The sequence below is a fragment of the Phacochoerus africanus genome, chromosome 2 (assembly GCF_016906955.1).
Source record: "Phacochoerus africanus isolate WHEZ1 chromosome 2, ROS_Pafr_v1, whole genome shotgun sequence".
NCBI classification, from domain to species: Eukaryota; Metazoa; Chordata; class Mammalia; order Artiodactyla; family Suidae; genus Phacochoerus; species Phacochoerus africanus.
In genome coordinates, this window is record NC_062545.1 from 208,895,994 (window position 1) to 208,916,128 (window position 20,135).

At 35.0% G+C, this 20,135-nt stretch overlaps 1 protein-coding gene across 5 annotated transcripts in view; it reads right to left on the reverse strand.

The window, feature by feature from the left end:
- The window catches only part of CCDC171 (coiled-coil domain containing 171), a 356,155-nt gene that overhangs the window by 71,377 nt on the left and 264,643 nt on the right, over positions 1-20,135 (reverse strand). For all 5 annotated transcript variants that reach the window (XM_047767619.1, XM_047767618.1, XM_047767620.1 and 2 more), the window contains one exon: positions 10,221-10,352. In XM_047767619.1, the coding sequence (XP_047623575.1) occupies positions 10,221-10,352 (132 nt within the window). The remainder of the gene's footprint in view (positions 1-10,220; positions 10,353-20,135) is intronic.

The window sequence follows — 20,135 nt, forward strand, 5'->3', positions numbered from 1 at the left end:
CTAATATCAGAAAATAAAGAACTCTATCAGAAAATATAACTTTTTTTTTTGTCTTTTTTGCCATTTCTTGGGCCGCTCCCACAGCATATGGAGATTCCCAGGCTAGAGGTTGAATCAGAGTTGTAGCCGCCGGCCTATGCCAGAGCCACAGCAACACGGGATCCGAGCCGCGTCTGCAACCTACACCACAGCTCATGGCAACGCCCGATCCTTAACCCACTGAGCAAGGCCAGGGACCGAACCCGCAACCTCACAGTTCCTAGTCGGATTTGCTAACCACTGAGCCACGATGAGAACTCCAGAAAATATATCTTTTAGTATCAGAAAATAAAAGAACTCTACTTTTAAAAGGAAATCAAAGAACTAGTAGAAGTCACTTAGTCTTTCATAGACAACTGCGAAATATATGTACCAAAAGCCTTAGAATGAGCAAAACCTTAAATGCAGCAAGTCCACTATTTATTCTAAAGGAAAAAAAAATAGAACAATGCAAAAACTTGTGCAAAAAGATATCCATTGCCACCTTATTCATGATAACCAAAAAATTATAAATAACTCAAATACCCATCAGTAGGAAACTGATTAAATATCCTATAGCAGATGCACGTAGTGCAATATAACTCAATTATCAAAAATGATGGAGAAACCGTATTTGCAAAAAAGATATCCATGACTTATTTTTAGGTTTAAAAAAATGTTTACAAAATAGTATTGCCTAATTATTGTTTAAATACATATTACAAATATATATAATTACATATAAATGATATGTACATGAGTGCCTTTATTTATGACTAAAAAACAACTAGAATAATAGAGAATATATACCAAAATGTTAACATTGGCTATCTCTGAATTAAAGAATTTCAAATAATTTTCCTCTATGCTTTTTAGAGTCAAATTTTTATCATCATAATCATGTATAATCTTTATAATTTTTAAAAGATAACTTCTAATATAAGCAAAATTTCTATTAAGTTATAGTATTTAAAAGCAAATGTAACTATATATCTGAGTACATTATACTACTGCTACAAAATTAGTTTATATCTATAATACTGAACCAGCATAACAAAATTTTTAATTAGATATACTACATTATTTTCATTTAAAAAAAGCATTTTACATAGTTAGCAATATTTCCATTCAAAATGGCTGATAGAAATGAAGAAAACAATAGAAAAGATCAATGAAACTAAAAAGCTACTTGATTTAAAAGACAAACAAAATTGATAATCTTTAGCCAGATTCATCAAGAAAAAAAAAGGAAAGGACTAAACTCAATAAAATTAGAAATGAAAAAGGAAAAATTACAACTGACACCATGGAAATAGAAAGGATCATAAGAGACTACTACAAGCAATTATACGCCAATAAAATGGACAACCTAGAAAAAATGGACAAATTCTTAGCAAAGTATAACATTCTAAGACTGAACTAGGAAGAAATGGAAATTATGAATAGGCTAATCACAAGTACTGAAATTGAAAACTGGATTTAAAAACTTCCAAAAAACAAAAGTCCAGGACCAGATGGCTTCACAAGTGAATTCTACCAAATATTTTGAGAAGACTTAACACACATTGCAGGGGAAGAAACACTCCCAAGCTCATTCCATGAGACCACCATGACACTCATACCAAAATCAAAGATAACATAAAAAAAGAAATACACACCAATATCACTGATGAACATAGATGCAAAAATCCTCAACAAAATACTAGCATACTAAATCCAAGAATACATTAAAAGGACCATACACCATGATCAAGTAGAATTTATCCCAGGGATGTAAGGACTTTTCAATATATGCAAATCAATCAATGTTACACACCACACCAACAAACTAAAGAATAAAAAACCATATGGTCATCTCAGTAGATGCTGAAAAAGCTTTTGACAAAATTCAACAGCCACTTATGATTAAAACTCCCCAGAAAGTGGGAATAGAGGGAACCTATATCAACATAATAAAGGCCACATATGACAAACCCACAGTTAACATCATTCTCAAAGGTGAAAAGCTGAAAGTATTTCCACTAAGATAAGGAACAAAATAAGAACATCCACTTTTATTCAACATAGTTTTGGAAGTCCTAGCTACAGCCCTCAGAGAAGAAAAAGAAATAAAAGGAATCTGAATAGGAAAAGAAGGAGTAAAACTGGCACTGTTTGTTAATGACATGATACTATACACACAGAAAATCCTACAAATGTTACCAGAAAACTACTAGAGCTCATCAATGAATTTGGTAAAGTTGCATGGTTACGAAATTAATACACAGAAATCTCTTGCATTTCTAAAGACCTAACTACAAAAATCAGAAGGAAAAATTATGGAAACAATTCTATTTACCATTGCATCAAAAAGAATAAAATACCTAGGAATAAACCTACCTAAGGAGACAAAAGACCTGGACTCTGAAAAGTGCAAGATGCTGATAAAGGAAATCAAAGATGAACAAACAAAGGGGAAGATATACTATGTTCTTGAAGTGGAAGAATCAATATCATCAAAATGACTGTAATACCCAAGGTAATCTACAGATTCAGTGAAATCCCTATTAAATTACCAAATACTTTTTTAATGAACTATAACAAAAAATTTTTAAATTTGTATGGAAATACAAAAGACCCTGAATGTCCAAAGCAACTTGAGAAAGAAAAATGGAGCCAAAGGAATCAGGCTCCCTGGCTTCAGACTATACTGCAAAGCTACAGTTATCAAAACAGTATGGTACTGACACAAAAACAGAAATATAGATGAATGGAACAGGAATAAAGCCCAGAAATAAACCCACTCACCTATGGTAAATTAATTTACAACAGTGGAGAAAAGATGTATCTTCAATAAGTGGTGCTGGGAAAACTGGACAGCTACATGTAAAAGAATGAACTTAAAACACTCTCTAAAATCATATACAAAAAAAATAAATTCAAAGTGGATTAAAGATCTAAACATAAGACCAGATACTTAGAGAAAAACATAGGCAGAACATACTCTGACATAAATCACAGCAATATCTTTTTTGATCCACCTCCATGAGTAATAAAAATAAAAGCAAAAATTAAAAATGGGACCTAATTAAAAGTTTCTGCACAGCAAAGGAAACCATAAATGAAATAAAAAGACAACTCATAGAACAGGAGAAAATCGTCACGAGTGAAGTGACTGACAAGAGATTAATCTCCAAAATATACAAACATCTCATATAGCTTTATATCAAAAAACCAAACAACCCAATTTAGAAAAATGGTCAGAAGATCTAAAGAGACATTTCTCCAAAGACAGACCCACAGATGGCCAAAAAGCACATGAAAAGATGCTCAAGGAGTTCCCGTCGTGGCGCAGTGGTTAACGAATCCGACTAGGAACCATGAGGTTGCGGGTTCGGTCCCTGCCCTTCCTCAGTGGGTTAACGATCCAGCGTTGCCGTGAGCTGTAGTGTAGGTTGCAGACGCGGCTCGGATCCCGCGTTGCTGTGGCTCTGGCGTAGGGCGGTGGCTACAGCTCCGATTCAACCCCTAGCCTGGGAACCTCCACATGCCGCGGGAGCGGCCCAGGAAATAGCAACAACAACAACAACAACAAAAGACAAAAAAAAAAGATGTTCAACATCACTAATTATTAGATAAATTAAAATCAAAACTACAATGAGGTATCTCTTCACATAGGTCAAAACAGCCATCAGCAAAAAGTTTACAAACAATAAATGCTGGAAAAAGTGTGGAGAAAAGGGAACCTTCCTATATTGTTGGTGGGAATGTCAGCTGATGCAGCTACTATGGAGGACACTATGGAGGTTCCTTTAAAAAACTCAATATAGAACTACCATATGACCCAGCAACCCACTCCTGGGCATTTATCCAGAGCAAGCCATGATTCAAAAAGACACATGTACCCGAATGTTCCCTGAAGCACTATTTACTATAGCCAAGACATGGAAGCAATCTAAATGCCCATCAACAGAGACTGGATAAAGAAGATGATGTACATATATGTAATGGAATATTAGCCATAAAAAAAGAATGAAATAATGTCATTTGCAGCAACATGGATGGTTATCATACTAAGTGAAGTAGGTCAGCAAGAGAAAGACAAATACCATATGAGATCATGTGGAATCTAATACAAAATGATACAAAAGAACTTAGAAAACAGAAACAGACTCAAAGATTTCAAAATTACACTTGTGACTACCAAAGGGAAAATGTGTGGAAGAGGGATAAATTAGGAGATTTGGATTGACATATATACACCACTATATATAAAATAGGTTAACAAAGACCTATTGTATAGCACAGGGGAATCTATTCAATACCGTGTAATAACCTATATGGGAAAAGAATCTGAAAAGGAATGGATATACATATATACTGATTTACTCTGCTGTACACCTGAAACTAACACAACTTTATAAATAAAATATACACCAATAATTTTTTTAAATTTTTTTAAAAAATGGATGATTTTCATGCTTTAGAAAAAATCAGAAATACGAAAATTTATTTATGTGGATGAGATAACATAAAGAAAATATCTAAATAATACATGATTTCAAGTACAATTGCCTAATGTTTCTTCAATTTCTAAATATGCCAAAATGAAGACATTTCTTGTACAACAATTAGAAGGCTGCTACATTAAATAGTGTAAAAGGGAACAGGTAGAAAATTAAAAGTGATTCTTGGGTAGTTCTCACTGTGGCATAGTGGGTTGGGAATTGAACTACAATGGTTTGGGTTGCTGGAGAGGCATGGGTTTGATCCCCTGCCCGGAATGGTGGGTTCAAGGTGCAGGCTGCAGCTGTGGCTCAGATTCAGTCCTTGCCCCAGGAACTTCCATACGCTGCAGGTGCAGCTATAAAATTTTTTTAAAAAGAAAGAAAAAAAGAAAAGAGTGATTCTTGATATTTTTGTTCCCCGATAGTTTAGGTACTTAGGTATAGATATTTATTTCTTCCTTCCTGCATTTAAAAAAAAAAAAAAGTCCCTTCAAGATGCTCTTTATGATTTCACTTTGGATATACAAAAAAAAAAAAAAAATAGCTTGAAGAAAATCTTCACAAGTGAAGTGACTGACAAGGGATTAATCTCTAAAACATACAAACATCTCATACAGCTTTATATCAAAAAAACAACCCACTTAAAAAAAAATCTCTATGCCTGGAAAGTAAGTATAAATGTAAAAAACCCTTGGTATCCCAAAAGCTGTGGGTATAACACATAACAAACAGCCATACCAAGTAAGGGCTTAGTAATGACATGGTAGGTTATGGGTGATTAAAGGATTACTGTATTTACGATGAAGACTTTGTTGTCTAGAATCTTCATAAATAAATGGTTTCACAACGAAGTCTTTCTAAGGAAGTATTTATAAACATATATTTATAAAAATATACTGCATTTCCAGAGGTGTAGCTATAGTGCACTAAGCCTTGAACACTTTTATGAGATGGTTTAGAAGACTTTTCTTTTAAATGATGTAGAGCAAGAAGTTTTTTTAAAAAAAAATTGATACCAAGTCTCTTAAAGGCACAATTTAGGCACAGCAGTTGCCTGAGCCAACATGTCAAGTATCTGAAATCAAGGATACATAAGCCAAACATCCTGGGGCCTCCTCTATGCAAGGCAGGGTTCTGAGCTCCGGGCTGCAGCAGTGGGCAAAACCACGTTCCTGGCCTTGAGAAGCTTTCCTGCTGGTGAAGAGCTAATGAGTACTGAGTGTTTACAGTGTACCTGTCACTATTCTAAGCACTTCAGAGGAATTAACCCATTCAATTGTCACACTAACGCTGAGTTAGAAACTTTTATTATTTTCATCTTATGGATGAAGAAGCCAGAATGCTCAGTTTAAGTTAGCTTTCCCCATTAACCTCTTTTGGATTTCTACTCTAGCGATGATTTCCCCACAAATGAAGCTGTATTTCACAGCCCCTACCTTTATTCTTTTTCCTTCTCAGCTATCTTAAAACATGCATGTGCACACATGCACGCACACACGCGCATACACACACACACACACACACACACACACACACACTACGCCACAGTTTATAAAAGGCAGGAAGGCATAATTAAAAGAATGAATGGACTGGTTACCCTACTCACTGGATATGTCACTCTACCAATTTATTTCATCTCAATAAACTTCAGCTTTTTCCTCTGTAAAATGGATAAAAGCAGAGCACCTATTACTCACAAGGTTGTTGCAAGGATTAAAAGTGAGTAAATGTAAGGCGCTTTAGCAGAGTAACTGATACAGAATAAGCACTCAGAAAATACTAGCTGTTGATAAATGTTGTTCTATGCTGTTTACTGTTGAATGGGAATGGAATACAACATTTATTGGATGCCTTCTAATATCTTCCAAATATTAAAAGTATTACATATCATAAATTATTGAAAAAAACACAATTCAAAGTATAAGACAATGAGTAACAGGTATTATCTTTATAAAGTATGGGCAAAATATTTCTTCTTACAAAGTCCTCTTATGCCTTCACACTGTACTGGATTTAGCTAAAGATAACTTGTTTAATCTACGTGGTTTTTTTTTCCAGCACCCTAGTACACTAATATGCTGTTATTTGGGAGATAAAAGCCCAGGTATAATAGTTCTAAACTTGCCACTGAGGCTTACACCAGGGGTTTCACTGGGGACATGGCCTCATTAGAATATCAAGTAACAAGGAAAAGTACATAGGGAGCTAAAGTTGATCTTGATTAAAATTAATTCAAGCCTTTTTTTTTTTTGGCCACACCCACAGCATATGTAAGCTCTTGGGCCAGGGATCAAATCCGTGCCACAAAAGCAACCCAAGCTGCTACAGTGATAATGCCAGATCCACTGCACCATGAGAGAAATTAAAGCTTGTGAAGAAACAAGGAAGAGCAAAGGAACCAAGTGGAAAGACATACAGGAAAAGATCCTAAGCAACCATTCCTTTAAAAAAAAAGGACAAACCCCTCAAAAGTAATTAAATCAGGCAACTGTTGCTTACTTCATCTTTATAAGGTGTCCCTGATGGTTCCAATAATAAAAGCCATCATGCATTGTTTGCTTTCTTTGTGCTAGACACTGTGCTCTCTACTTTATAGTCACTGCCTCATTCAAACTTACTATAAGCCTGAGAAAGGGGTAGCATACATTTTTGCAGACAAAGAAATTGAGACTACAACCTAGCAGATCTCAGAGACCAACTGAACTGAATTACCTCCTATAGAAGCATATCAGTCACATGTTTTCCTGAGCTCAGAGAGATAAGGTGATCCACTCATCCTCTTCAACTTTCAGTTGTACTCATTGGTCTTCCTTCCACCCAGGATGATACCAATAATAAAGCTTGTCCCATTGAGCTTGCCCTGCTGGAAAAGACAGACAGCTGCTGTCTAGAAAAACCTCAGCTCCTATTGCTCTAAATGATGGTTGCGTATGTTGGCCAAATAATTTACACACCATCACATTCTGCACAGTGGTCCTCCCCTCATCATAATCAAAGGATTGCACGCTCTGAACAGTCCACTTCTTCAGCACAGGGTACGAAGCTAAACAAACACTGAACTCCTAAATAGGCAGTCACACTTAGCATAAATATACATATTTCTATACTGCAAAATGGTGAAAAGTAGAGTTCCATAATATTAGCCTGTCTAATGGAAATAAAATTTTTTATCTGTGAATTTGTTTACAATACAGTATAAATGATGACCTACATCATACTTAGATGCATAATGAATATAATGTAAATGGAAAAAAACTCCACTATAGATTCCAAAGATTTCACTTTTATCATTTAACACATGTGTCTAGATTTTTACCAGTTCAGGCTTTGCAATCAAATACACCTAGACTTAAACCCAGGCTCTGGGCCCTGCCATTTACTTGCTATTGACTCAAGGAGAGTTATCTGCTACAGTTATTGCCTTTCAGTTGTAAAATGGAAATTAAGCCATCTATTCGACAGGTCCAATGTGAGAATTAATTGAGATCATGTATTTAAAGAGATGAGCATGATACCTGGTACATATCATGGGCTCACGAAAATGGTAGTTATTATCATTAAGGTCCTGAAGTAATACAGTGCCTTTCTTCTCAAAGTACTCTAAAGCCTATCCCCAATTGTGTGTGTGTGCATGCACATGTATTATGGCCCAAATCACGTGCTCCTCCCTGCTTGGAATAGTAAACCAAAACATTTATTACTAAACTACAATGCATACTACAGCAGGTGAGTGTAAAACTTACCCAAGGGTTTAGGTATATGGCAACCCACATAACTACTTTTATTAGGACATGGAAAAGACAGTACTTTAAAATACAGGCCTATACATTTCCTCCTTGCTATTCACAGATGTTAGAATTATAGAGAATTCATGCTTTGTCTCAAAAAATGGGATTCCAGGAGTTCCCGTCGTGGCTCAGTGGAGATGAATCTGACTGGTTACTACGGTGGCGCAGATTCGATCCCTGACCTTGCTCAGTGGGTTGGGGATCTGGTTTTGCCATGGGCTGTGGTGTAGGTCGCGGAGGTGGCTTGGATCTGGCATTGCTGTGGCTGTGGTGTGGGCCAGCAGATGTGGCCCTAAAAAGGAAAAAAAAAAATGGCATTCCTAGGTATCAGTCTCTCTCCAAACCACCAAAATCTAGAGTTTGAGAGAAGCCTTTACTTGCGATTCATGACAAGGATTAAGCCCTATGAGACTGCAAATTAAGATAACCATATAAAGGATTATTTTACAATCACTAGAAAAATCTCAAATCATACTGTACTCATGGTTACAATGAATTCATAAATAATGACAATCAAATTTTAAATGTACATCTTAATCTTGTACTAAATAATGGTACAGTATTCTAGCCTATAACTGAAAATAAAAACGCTTTATGCATCATTTTTGCAATTACATATATTTTAGATATACTCATGGACAGCCTAATCAAAGAAACAAGTATTTTTTCCTTTGTTGAACTTTAATTTGAGTACCAACAACAAATTTAATTAAGGTACGGACCAGGTAGAAAAAAATTGAACTAGCATCACTTGGAAGGACATTAATTTTGCATGAAGTTAAAATTGTACAGGGTCATAAACTGAAGAATGAAAAAGTTTATCTTAAGCTCAAAATGTGAAACACAGCCTGAATTTTAAGAAATACTTTTCTGTATAGCATGGGGAACTATATCTAGTCACTTGTGATGGAGCATGATGGAGGATAATGTGAGAAAAAGAATATACATATGTACATATAAATGGGTCCCTTGCTGTACTGTAGAAAATTGACAGAATGCTGTAAAACAGCTATAATGGGAAAAAATCATTAAAAAAAAAGAAATACTTCTCTTAAATACACTGAAAAGTCTAGGGTCTACTGAACAAGGACAGCCTCTTGAAATATCAGACTCCCTATAGTTTACATAATATTGGTAGAGTCTTCTAACAAAGAAATTGGGCATTAAAGGGAGAGTAAAATACATACTAAATTTTGTTTTGTCCGATTAAAAATTATTTGTAACCCAAAGAAAAAAAATGATCATAATAGTAACCTAGACTAGAAAGCTAGCTACAGCATCTGAAAAAAGAATGTTTTTGAAAATAAATATCATTATTAAGTTTATTGTAAAGTTGTTTGAAGTTTTATGATTTGGTGCTTTCAATTTCATACATGAAATACTGGGTTGGCACATATGACAACATTCATTAAAACTAAACATTATAGTATAAAATACTCCTCAATGCAAAGTACAACTAGGTTCTAGATTTGCTGAAATTAAATTACCACCTAAGAAATGCTGGATATACTTTGGAATTAACATTGAAAATATCAAGTATCTCTCCTGATAATTTTATCTAAAGTGATTTATTTTAAAACCATAAGAGTTACAAATTGAGACTAGCTTAAAAAGATAAGATCCTAGCATCTTATTGTCCCCTGCTGCGAGCAAAGCATGTTCTTTTAATACTGTATTTAGCTACAAAATGCAGATTTTCCTTGGTAACAAATACTTTTCTGGATAATTTAATTGGCTAGTTCTAGGCTTTTAAAAAAAAAACAATTATTTGTGAAATGTAGTATTACATGATGGAAGAAAAATGAGGAAAAATTATCTGCATCTCCTTTAAGTTAGTAGCAATACTTCGAGGCTTTCATTCTCTCCAGTTAGTACAATTTATTTTTCTACACGTCTCAGTAGCAAACAATGTTATTTAGACTCTAACCTGGCACGCTACAACCTCTGGCCCGCCCTTGAGCCCCTCCATTGCAAAGGTCTCCAGGTGCAGTCTGGGTAGCTGCAGGGTGAAGTCATTCCTACTTGCCGCAGTCCGTGACAGCGAGATCTGATCTCTGACCTAAAGGGAAAAAAATAGCATCAATGGTAATTCCCCTTCAGACACATTAACTGGGATGAACTGGGTCCCCTTGAGCCCACTGAGTGGACTTGCATTGATCGCTGGACCTGAAATCCATGAATAAATTTAGGACTAATTGATTTTTCGTTGCAAATAAATCTCTAATTCAGAGTGCTGGGGGAGAATGTTAAGAAGAAAAAGCATCCTCCTGCTTGAAATGAGGGAGGGAAGAAGAGTCACTGGAGTTCTTCTGATCAAGAGATTTTGAATTATTTTTTCACTGTTGCACCCTCAAAAGAAAAGGGAAAGAAGGGGAAAACAGCTGCAAAATCAAAAATAAACAGCAATCTCCTTATTTTCACTTTCTTATAATGTGTTTAATTTAACTGGTATTAACTGATATATACCAAACAAGATAGTTATTAGGTACTAGCCTTTGAAAAGAAAACTTCAATACAGACTAGAATAAAAACAAATACGCTCAACACACAAGGAGACTTAAAAATATACTAGCAAGAGATTTGTGTGCCCTCTTTACTCTAACTAACGCTGACTCTTAATGATTAAATAAATGTAAAACCAACCTGGCCACACAGCTTCCTAATAAGATAATGGATAAAATCAGTAGTATTTGTACTATATTTTAAAGCATTCGGAAAGGTAACAATACAAACATATCATAGATACAGGAGAAACACCAATTCTCTAGCTGGTCTCTGGATCACATGCAGTTGATATTACACTGCCACCTTCTGGACAAATGAGAAATACTCCCTACATTATATAAACACAAGAAAATGCTCAGAAACCAGTATTTTCATTTTTAATTTCCAAACTTAGTAAAAGCCTTAAAAATTCCACAGTTTTATTTTACTATCAATGAGCTCTCACTTTCAATCACATAGTTTAATGATAGGATTTTCACATATAGGCATATTTTCTAATCGTCCTTATGCCTGAATAGGTTTTAAAAATTTATCTCTTCTACACCACATATTTGATAAACAGTATACAATTAGCTTAAAGCCACAAGACAAAATGAGTTTTTATGAGGTAGCAAAAGTCAAGAATGGGGAGATCTATCATTGCTCAAGTAAATATATTTACATCCGTAGTTTTATCTGAGCAACTTCATATGTTACTTGACAGTAACGTATGATAGGAAACCTCACCTTCATTTTTCTATTTTAGTTGGGCAGCTTGTAAAAATGTTTGAATTATTTCTTACTTTATGAATGAACTATCATACTACCCAGGGTTTCCTTAAGCCAGCAAACCTATACAAACATATGATGGGATCTTTCATTGTTCATGCTAATCTAAGCTATAAAAATCCTATATTCTCAGGTTGAGCTGAAGAATTTCTTTCAATAAGTGAATGTCAAAGTATATGCTGTAAAACATGCACTACAATGCAATTTTTATAATAGCATGAGTACAATATTCACACCAGAGTCCCAATTCAAACATGTTCCAGAGTCTTCAGTCAGTATGAGAATGCTTTTAACTTACTTAACATAACAAAATAAACCCTACTTTACAAATACATTTGCTTTAGTTTTTTAGATTTTATATGTATGCACACCTTCTCTTGCCTTTTTTTGTCACCAATGTGCATTCAGATAAAGGAAAACATTAATGTGGATTAAGGTACTGAGAATTTATCAACATCAAACCACTAGTGTTATGCCTTCTACCCTTCTGAACAACAGTCAATAGATCTAAATATTTTACTGCACCCTGGCCAATTCATTGTTTGATGTTTAAAAACTCACCCAGAATCAAAGAAAATTTATTAAATTTGAGCCCCCAAATGAGATACTATTAGCTTTGAAAGTCAAGTTTAACTGCGATATTGATGATTCTCTTTTTTCTATGACAAAATTCACTAGGGAAATCCTGGATGTCAAAGTACAAAAGCAGATTGCTAATATGGGCAGAGGGGGAGGGAGGCTGTGAGCAATGTAGGTATAATCCACAACACACTCCAAGCACTGGAGGTCCTTTAACCTGATTAGTATCAGGCACCATACTTCATCTGGGAAGCTTGACATACAGGAACAGTAAGTCACATTTTATATTCTCTAAATAAACTTTCTGAACAACATTAAGCTGGGGCATCTGGCATTTAAAACTGTGATTTATTGTCAAATTAACATTTTCACTATAACATTATTTAATTTGCCAAATTAAATAATTCTTTATATTTGTATTAGATGGGGGGAAAACCCTCAAAATGCAGTTGTTTTGCTAAACCTAATGACAGGCAACACAAGTATAACATGATTTGAATAATATGCATGTGTTAATACTATCATTTAATTATAAATTATCTGCTGAATGTTAACAGTGCCATCAGGAAATGGTGCCCCATGATATATATCATATAATATATAATAGATATAATACCACAAATATTTCTACTAAATTTAATAGTTCTTTTCCAACTTTTAAATTAAATCAAAACTTTGAAAATAGGCATCTAGAATGTTCTCCAAATATTTCAAGAATAAGTTTATTTTTTAAGTCTTCACAAAGGATTGACTAGGGATTATTTTATTTCAATGGACAAAGGGAGTGAAAGCATCATGTTGGAAGAATACAAAACAGCGACACTAGAACAAGTAAAAATATAACAATGCAGCAAAGAGCAGGAAGGAAAGCTGTTGAGGAACAGGAAAAAATAAAGGGTGAAAAGGGGAGACTCTTTGGAAAGAAGGTAAAAGGCAAGTCTGAATCTCAGGGTGTGAACAAGGATAAAAAGGCAAGAAATTCAATACAGAACAGTAAATAAATAGACTCTCACCTATTGCATTAAATTTATTCATGAGAAAAATAGAACAGGCAGGCTGGGAACAAAGTAACTAAGAGCAGAAAAGAGAAAAGTGGGATTTCTTCAGGAAATACTGCCCACTGGATATAAAACTGTCCTTTCAAAAATGTGGATTTAAATTTCTTTACTGTCAAAATTTTTTGAAGTAATAATATATAACAATAAAATTATTTTTCTTCTTGCAGGGCAAAGTAGCTTCATCTTTTAAAATAAAGACTTCAGTGTGAATTAGGATTAGAATAACCATCATCACCTGTCTATGGACTAAATTATAATTTCAAATTATGAATTAACCTTAAATTATAATTTCAAAAGCCAGACTATAATTCTGCTACAGTACATCATTATTCATCCTATAATTGAGATTCTACATCTTTTTATTCTGATTTATTTATAGATGTAAGCAACAAATACATATATTTTTCAACTTTCAAATCGCTAACAGTTCATTTTAACATATTATGAAATTTTTCATGGAATTCCACAATATAAATCTCAGCTGTTAAATTGTATGTATTTTTATAACATTCTATAAAAAGTGTGCAATTTCATAATACTTTCAACAAAGAATAAAAAACAAACATTACTTCATTCTAAAATTTTGATTTTTAGAAAAAGCAGTTTACTTTGTCCCTTTCTTATTACATACTTTTAGGAAGCAGATACTTCTAATAGATATGCCATAAGAAACAAGAGAACTGAGGAATATAGAGAAAAATAAATAAAACCTTTTAAGAAGTCAAAACATCATTACAAAATACTTTTATTGTAACAATCTAGTTTCAGATTTAAGTGATAAGATCCATATTGTTCCTATTCCTATAATTAGCCTTTACTCACAAGCCACCAATCTGTTTCCCAATCTTCTGTACTTCTACAAAACACAAAAAAAAAAGCTATTCCTGCTGGATACATCAACTATGAAATTAAACTCATCATTTTTAGAAAAATTGTTCAACTCTCAAAATGTGAACCTGCTTTTTTTACCATGCACAGCTAGAAAGCCCTGTGGACCCAAAGTTCCAATTAATTTTTAAAAATTCATGAAATATGGTACTAGTTGTGTTTTTACCAATAGGATACCAAGGAGGAAGCAGTAAGGATTGTAGATAAAAACTCAGATACATTTGAGAACACTTGTAAGACGATGTACACAATGCCTGCATTTTGTCTGCCTGGGAAAAGCAGATGCTAACAGGACTTTGCATCATAGTCCCGACCTGCCTAAATTTTTATTCGTTCCAATCTATTATGGCCTCCAGTACTTCAAAATAAACATCCTTACCAGAGAAAGTCCCATCAAATAGAGATCTCAACGATATTTCCCATAACTTCCAGTCTCACCCTTCTGTGTTCAGTTTTACTACACCTTCATGCCCTGCCTTCCTTTGTCCTACTACTTCCTCCTCTGTACTTCCTTCCATTTCCATTGATTCCTTATGGCCTTCCCTTCCCGCTTTACCCTATTTTTTTATCCTATACACTAGAACAGCCTAAGCACTAATTTTCAATCCATGCACCAGAGAGCAGAGTGTAGTTGGCATACTACCGCCCAGGGATTAAATCCAGACCACTGCCTGTTACTGTAAATAAAGTTTTATTGGAACACAGCCGCACCCATTCATTTAACTATTGTCTTTGGCTGCCTTTCTGCTAAGAGGACAGAGCTGAATTGTTGAGACAGAGACTATATGGTCCACAAAGGCTAAAATATTTACTATCTGGCCCTTAGCAGAAAATGTTGACCATCCAACACCTTAGAGGTATAGAGGCAAAGACTGCGTTTTTCATTATCTATAAAGTTTTTTACATGACCACATTTGACTAGGGAATGTATGAACAATTTCCAGTGAGTAAACCTTATATCACTAACACGGGGCACCATCTCACAGATACTTTCTGGCTCCTTCTTTCAAATTTTATATAGTCTGGTACACAACTTGACTGGGTCTAACTTTCCTGGCACAATGAATGATCACCCAGAGTATAAGCAACAGAACACTTGGTTAAACAAGTAGCTCAGGAATAGTGGAGAGCCTTTGGTAGGGGGAATCAGCCAGAGTTAACTATGTACTCTGCAATAACACTAACAGCAAGAAAAACCTTATGCATACAGAGGTTCTTAGTGTATGTGATCAAATAAGAATGTCATTCCAAACTCACAAAACTTACAAAGCAGTAGGAAAGAGAAGATAACAAACAAACAAAAATTTAGACACCTCTAGGACCCTGGTGATAGAAGCAGGGAGTAAAGCACATCAATGCAATGGAAATGACATTTATAAATTGGACAGTTGTAACCAAATGGATATTTCCTTCTTTTAACTTTTCCTTAAGCAATAAATTCATGAAATGAATAGAGTACAGTACCAATACTATTAGTACTTTCAAAAGTACTTTTCAAAGTACTCTCTGTACTAACTCACTTCATTCTGCCATCCACCTTGTGAAATAGCTGTTGCCATCCCTACTATGAGGATATGATGTTCAGTGCTCTTAGCAACAAATAATAATAGCTCTTAATATCTATAATGAACAGTTAAAGATGAGGAAATTGCTCAAGACTTTGGTACTTATTCCATTTCCCTACCTAAAAAACAACACTATTTTATAATTCTCTTTCTTTTTCCCTTCTCTGGCAGCCTCAGCAAAAATGTGTAAGTTTCACAAAAGTAGTATTATGATAAGCAGTAGAGACTGCTATTTAACCATCCTTATTTTTCTCAGTAGTTTCTTTGGACCTGTGGGCATTTTCATTCATTCATGTTTTTTCTCCCCCATCCTTCTCCCCTGTGCACAGGCATGCGCACGTGCATGCACACACACACACACACACACACACACGCACACACACAGTTACCACACTGAGAGACAAGTACCTTATACAACAGCAATATCGCACATGGAAGATCCCCAAACTACGAGATCCCAAGATACATGCAACAGTTCCTGCTATGCTCCACACCCATAGGAAGGAAACCCTGCCACTTGCAGCTGAAGCAAATTCCACTGGTGCTGCAGCAAGCACAGAAACTCCTCACCTAAAAAGAAGGTTGTGAAAAACTAGCCTTCTTTGGCTGGCGAGTTATTTAACTTAACCAACAACTCTGGAGCAGAGCCAGAACTTTCCTATGACTGCCAGCTGCTGTCACCAGAAAAAGGGGGCAAAATCCACTACCACCACAACCACCCCACACAGTATAGTTCCATCCCAATTATGGAATTAAAAAACTGATCTCTTGAATTGAATTATCAAGCTGGCTGCATCCCAATTAAGGATCTGAAAACCGAACCCTCAAATCAAATTATCAAGCTGGAAAAGAAGGTGATTTAATCATAGACATCTCATAAAGGCACCAGACTGCACGATAAATCTGTGATGTAGGTTACATACCACAGAATACACCTCACAAACAGATTACTGTGACCTTGAGCTACTTATTTTTTTATTTTTGTTGTTTGTTTTTCTTTTGGCCTCACCCATGGAATGTGGAAGTTCCCTGGTCAGGGATCAAGCCCATGCCACAACAGCAACCTGAGAGGCTGCAGTGACAACGCCAGATTCTTAACCTGCTGTGCCACAAGGGAACTCCACCTTGAGTTATTTAAACAAACACAAAACCCATACTAGGGAACAGAGAAATGTATTTATGAATTGTTACAGTTCTCTGCACAGAGATATTTCTTTCCCAGGATAAATTATTTCAAAGGATAATGGCAGATGCACATTGAAATTAATTTATTTAGATGTGTTTAAGCTAAAAACTGTTAACCACATGTATATGACATTCTGGGTGTCTTATCTTTAGTTTGTCAAGGTTTTTAAATCCCTCTTGAGCTAGAGTACCATTTTTAGCTTGGCTAGGTCAGAATGACACTGAACAATATGAATGATGACACACAAGACAGCTATATGGACGGAGTTGTCATCAGCAAGCCAGCTGTGCTAACACCTGTATGTCCTGCACAGCAGATCTTCAGAACAAGGATCAAAAAAGTAAGAATGGAGAGGAGTTCAAAGATCGAAAGTAACAGTTAAGAGTCATTAATAAGTCACTTAAAGCTAGGTTATTAGAGGAAGATGATCATGTTTCAACTTTAAAATAACTGTCAGTTTCACAAATTTGAAATTATTCTGTGGTATTTGTATTCCTTATAAATGCACAGAAAACTAAAAATCAAAGTTAACTATGCATTATCAAATATTCTTGTTAACCATTTTTAAGATAAGATTATAAAATCACATTTAAAGATTTGCCCAGAGTTTTTACCTGTCAGATACTCTTTGACTTTATTCTATTCCAGAATTCACTCTAACAATAGAAGTAATCATCTTTCTATTTCATAGGAGTCAAACTAGCTATTACCTATAAATTTGCTGTTAGCATATCTCTCTTTCCTAGAGACATTCTTATAACTGAATCAAGGGTTTCTCCTCTAGATCTTGATTAGACAAAATAAATACATATGCTATTTTTAGCAATCAAAAAAATAAAAACAGTATCTGCAAGACTTCCATTTGAATCTAGAGAGGGCTTTAGTTATGTTTAGAAACTAGGTGATAGTAAAAGTTTGACTCATTCTACAAACATTCATTAAGTGCCTATTGGGTACCAGGTACTGTGATAAAATAAAAATTAAGGAGACAGAATTCCATTCCTCAAGGATCTCAAACTCTAGTAATTAATCTCCAAAATACATTTCCTAGCCTCTCATTTATCCACAATGTCTTATTTCTCCTGTCAATTGCTAAACCGCCTTCTTTCTTTGCCAGAGAGTATTATGTTAATCAATCTCAAACCTTTATCTTTAGCCCTGACTTTTCTCCAGAGGTCCAGATTCATGTATCCTGCTGATCACTCCACGTTACCTTCAACCGAGTATTTCCAAAACAAAACTCATCATTGTCTCCCTTTTTCACCCTAACAAAAAGAAAGGAAAAAAAAAAAAAGCAAAAAGGCCTGCTTCTGTTTTTGCTTTCCCAGCATCAGTTAATCACAATGCTCATCCTGGGAATCACCCACCCCTGCTTTTTACATCCCCATAGGCCATTTTACTAAAAAAGTTTCATATCCTTTCTTCTGACACCGCATATCATCTCTATCCTGGTCCAAACTTTCACCAGCTCTTACCTAGCATCATGGCTCTTAACATCACCTTCATTTCTTACTATTTCCAGTCAGCAAATCTGCTCACCAGAGCCCCAATTCAGTAAGAAAATCTGACCACATCACCCCCCATCTTAAACCCTAGTTTAGTCTCACTGTCTCCATAATAAAGATTCCAGGTTCTTAAAATGGCCAAAAAAAAAAGTCCTTCCATGACCTGGCTTCCACCTGCCCCATTCAGCTTCATCTCTTGTACTCTCCCTGCACTTAGTGCTGAACAGAGGATATCTGGCTATTCATGCCTCCATGCACCTGCACATGCTACCCTCTCTGCTGAAATGCCTTTCCCATCTTTCCTCATACTTCAAAGCCCCATCCAGGCATTAATTTTCTCCTAAGAAACTTCCATCCCACCCTTGGGTTTTCTAAGTATGCCTCATAGATGAATAACTATCAAAATGGATGTGGAAGTACATTTTATGAATGCGTATTTATCGTAGGATGCTGGAATTATCTGTGTCTCTACCTTGAAGAAAGGGACTATGACATACATATTTTTGTTGCTGTTACTGTTGTTGTTTGCATGTATTTCCCCAAAGGCTGGTACAGCTCATGGCCCATAACATACACTCAAAAAGCATTTGTAGGACCTGACTATTTACAATAAAAACTGTATTTCATGATGAATTAGAGGTTTTAAGTAACTTTATTGTACAAGTAAATCCAAAAGAGTATTATCAAAAACTTCTGTGACTTCTTAAATCACTGGTCTCCTATCATTTTCAGCCTTATAAATTTAAAGGATTTATATATGCAAGGTATTCCAAAGTCTTTTTGAGGTTTTGGATTGTGACCTTCTGTTTTATCTTTTAGCCACTTTTATTGAAAAGGTATCTGACATTTCTCGTAAATATTCAGAGTAATTTTAAAATTCGTAGTATGCTATGATCATACACAGGAAACACTTGAGTTAGTCCTTTCAAACTTGTAGGACTTAAGCATCTCCTTCCCTCCCTCTCTCATCTCTTCTCTTCTCTTAAGAAGCCAGCCATAATGCTTATCCAAAAACAATTAACAAACGACTACAGAAAATGTTCAGATTCTTCCCACTTTCCAACTTTACCGAAATATACATACTTTCACTTCCAGCTATACTAAACCAAGATATCTGTTAGTATCCAATAAATACTAACTTAGTTTTCTCATACCTGACCCTAAATAATCCAGACATTATCCTATCTATCTAGTCATTACCCTATTCTGAAAATTAATTTAATTATTTTATTTCCCTCTTTTTGTGACAATATAAATAGTTAAACATGCTTGGAGAGGCTCTTAATTATTTAAAAATTTCAATTCATGACAGGATATATTATCAGTAATATTAGAAGCCTACTGTTAAAATTATTAGGAAAATAAAAGTATATGATTTTAGGGAGTGACATTAGCAAAAATTGCACAGTAAGACACTCCAAAAGCCAGTTGCTCTGCAAATGCAGTTGAATAAACTGGAAAAATTTGTTAGAACCAATTTTTTCAGAACTCTGAAAACTGCCTGAAAGTTTACAGTAACTAGGCAAAGTCGTAAGAAAAAGCCCCTGAATCTTGGTATTAAAGGAAATCTCTGTCAAAACACAGATCACTAAGTTAACAGAACAGAAAGTTCAGTAGCCACACGACTAGGAATATCAACCTCACAAAATTAGTTCAGAAAGTCAATAAACAAACAAAAACGACTAGAATAAACAATAATAACAAATAGTAGGGTTGGGGAGAATCTGATTTCTACAGTTTCCACATTGTAATATTCAAAATATATACTTTTCAATAAAAAAATTATGA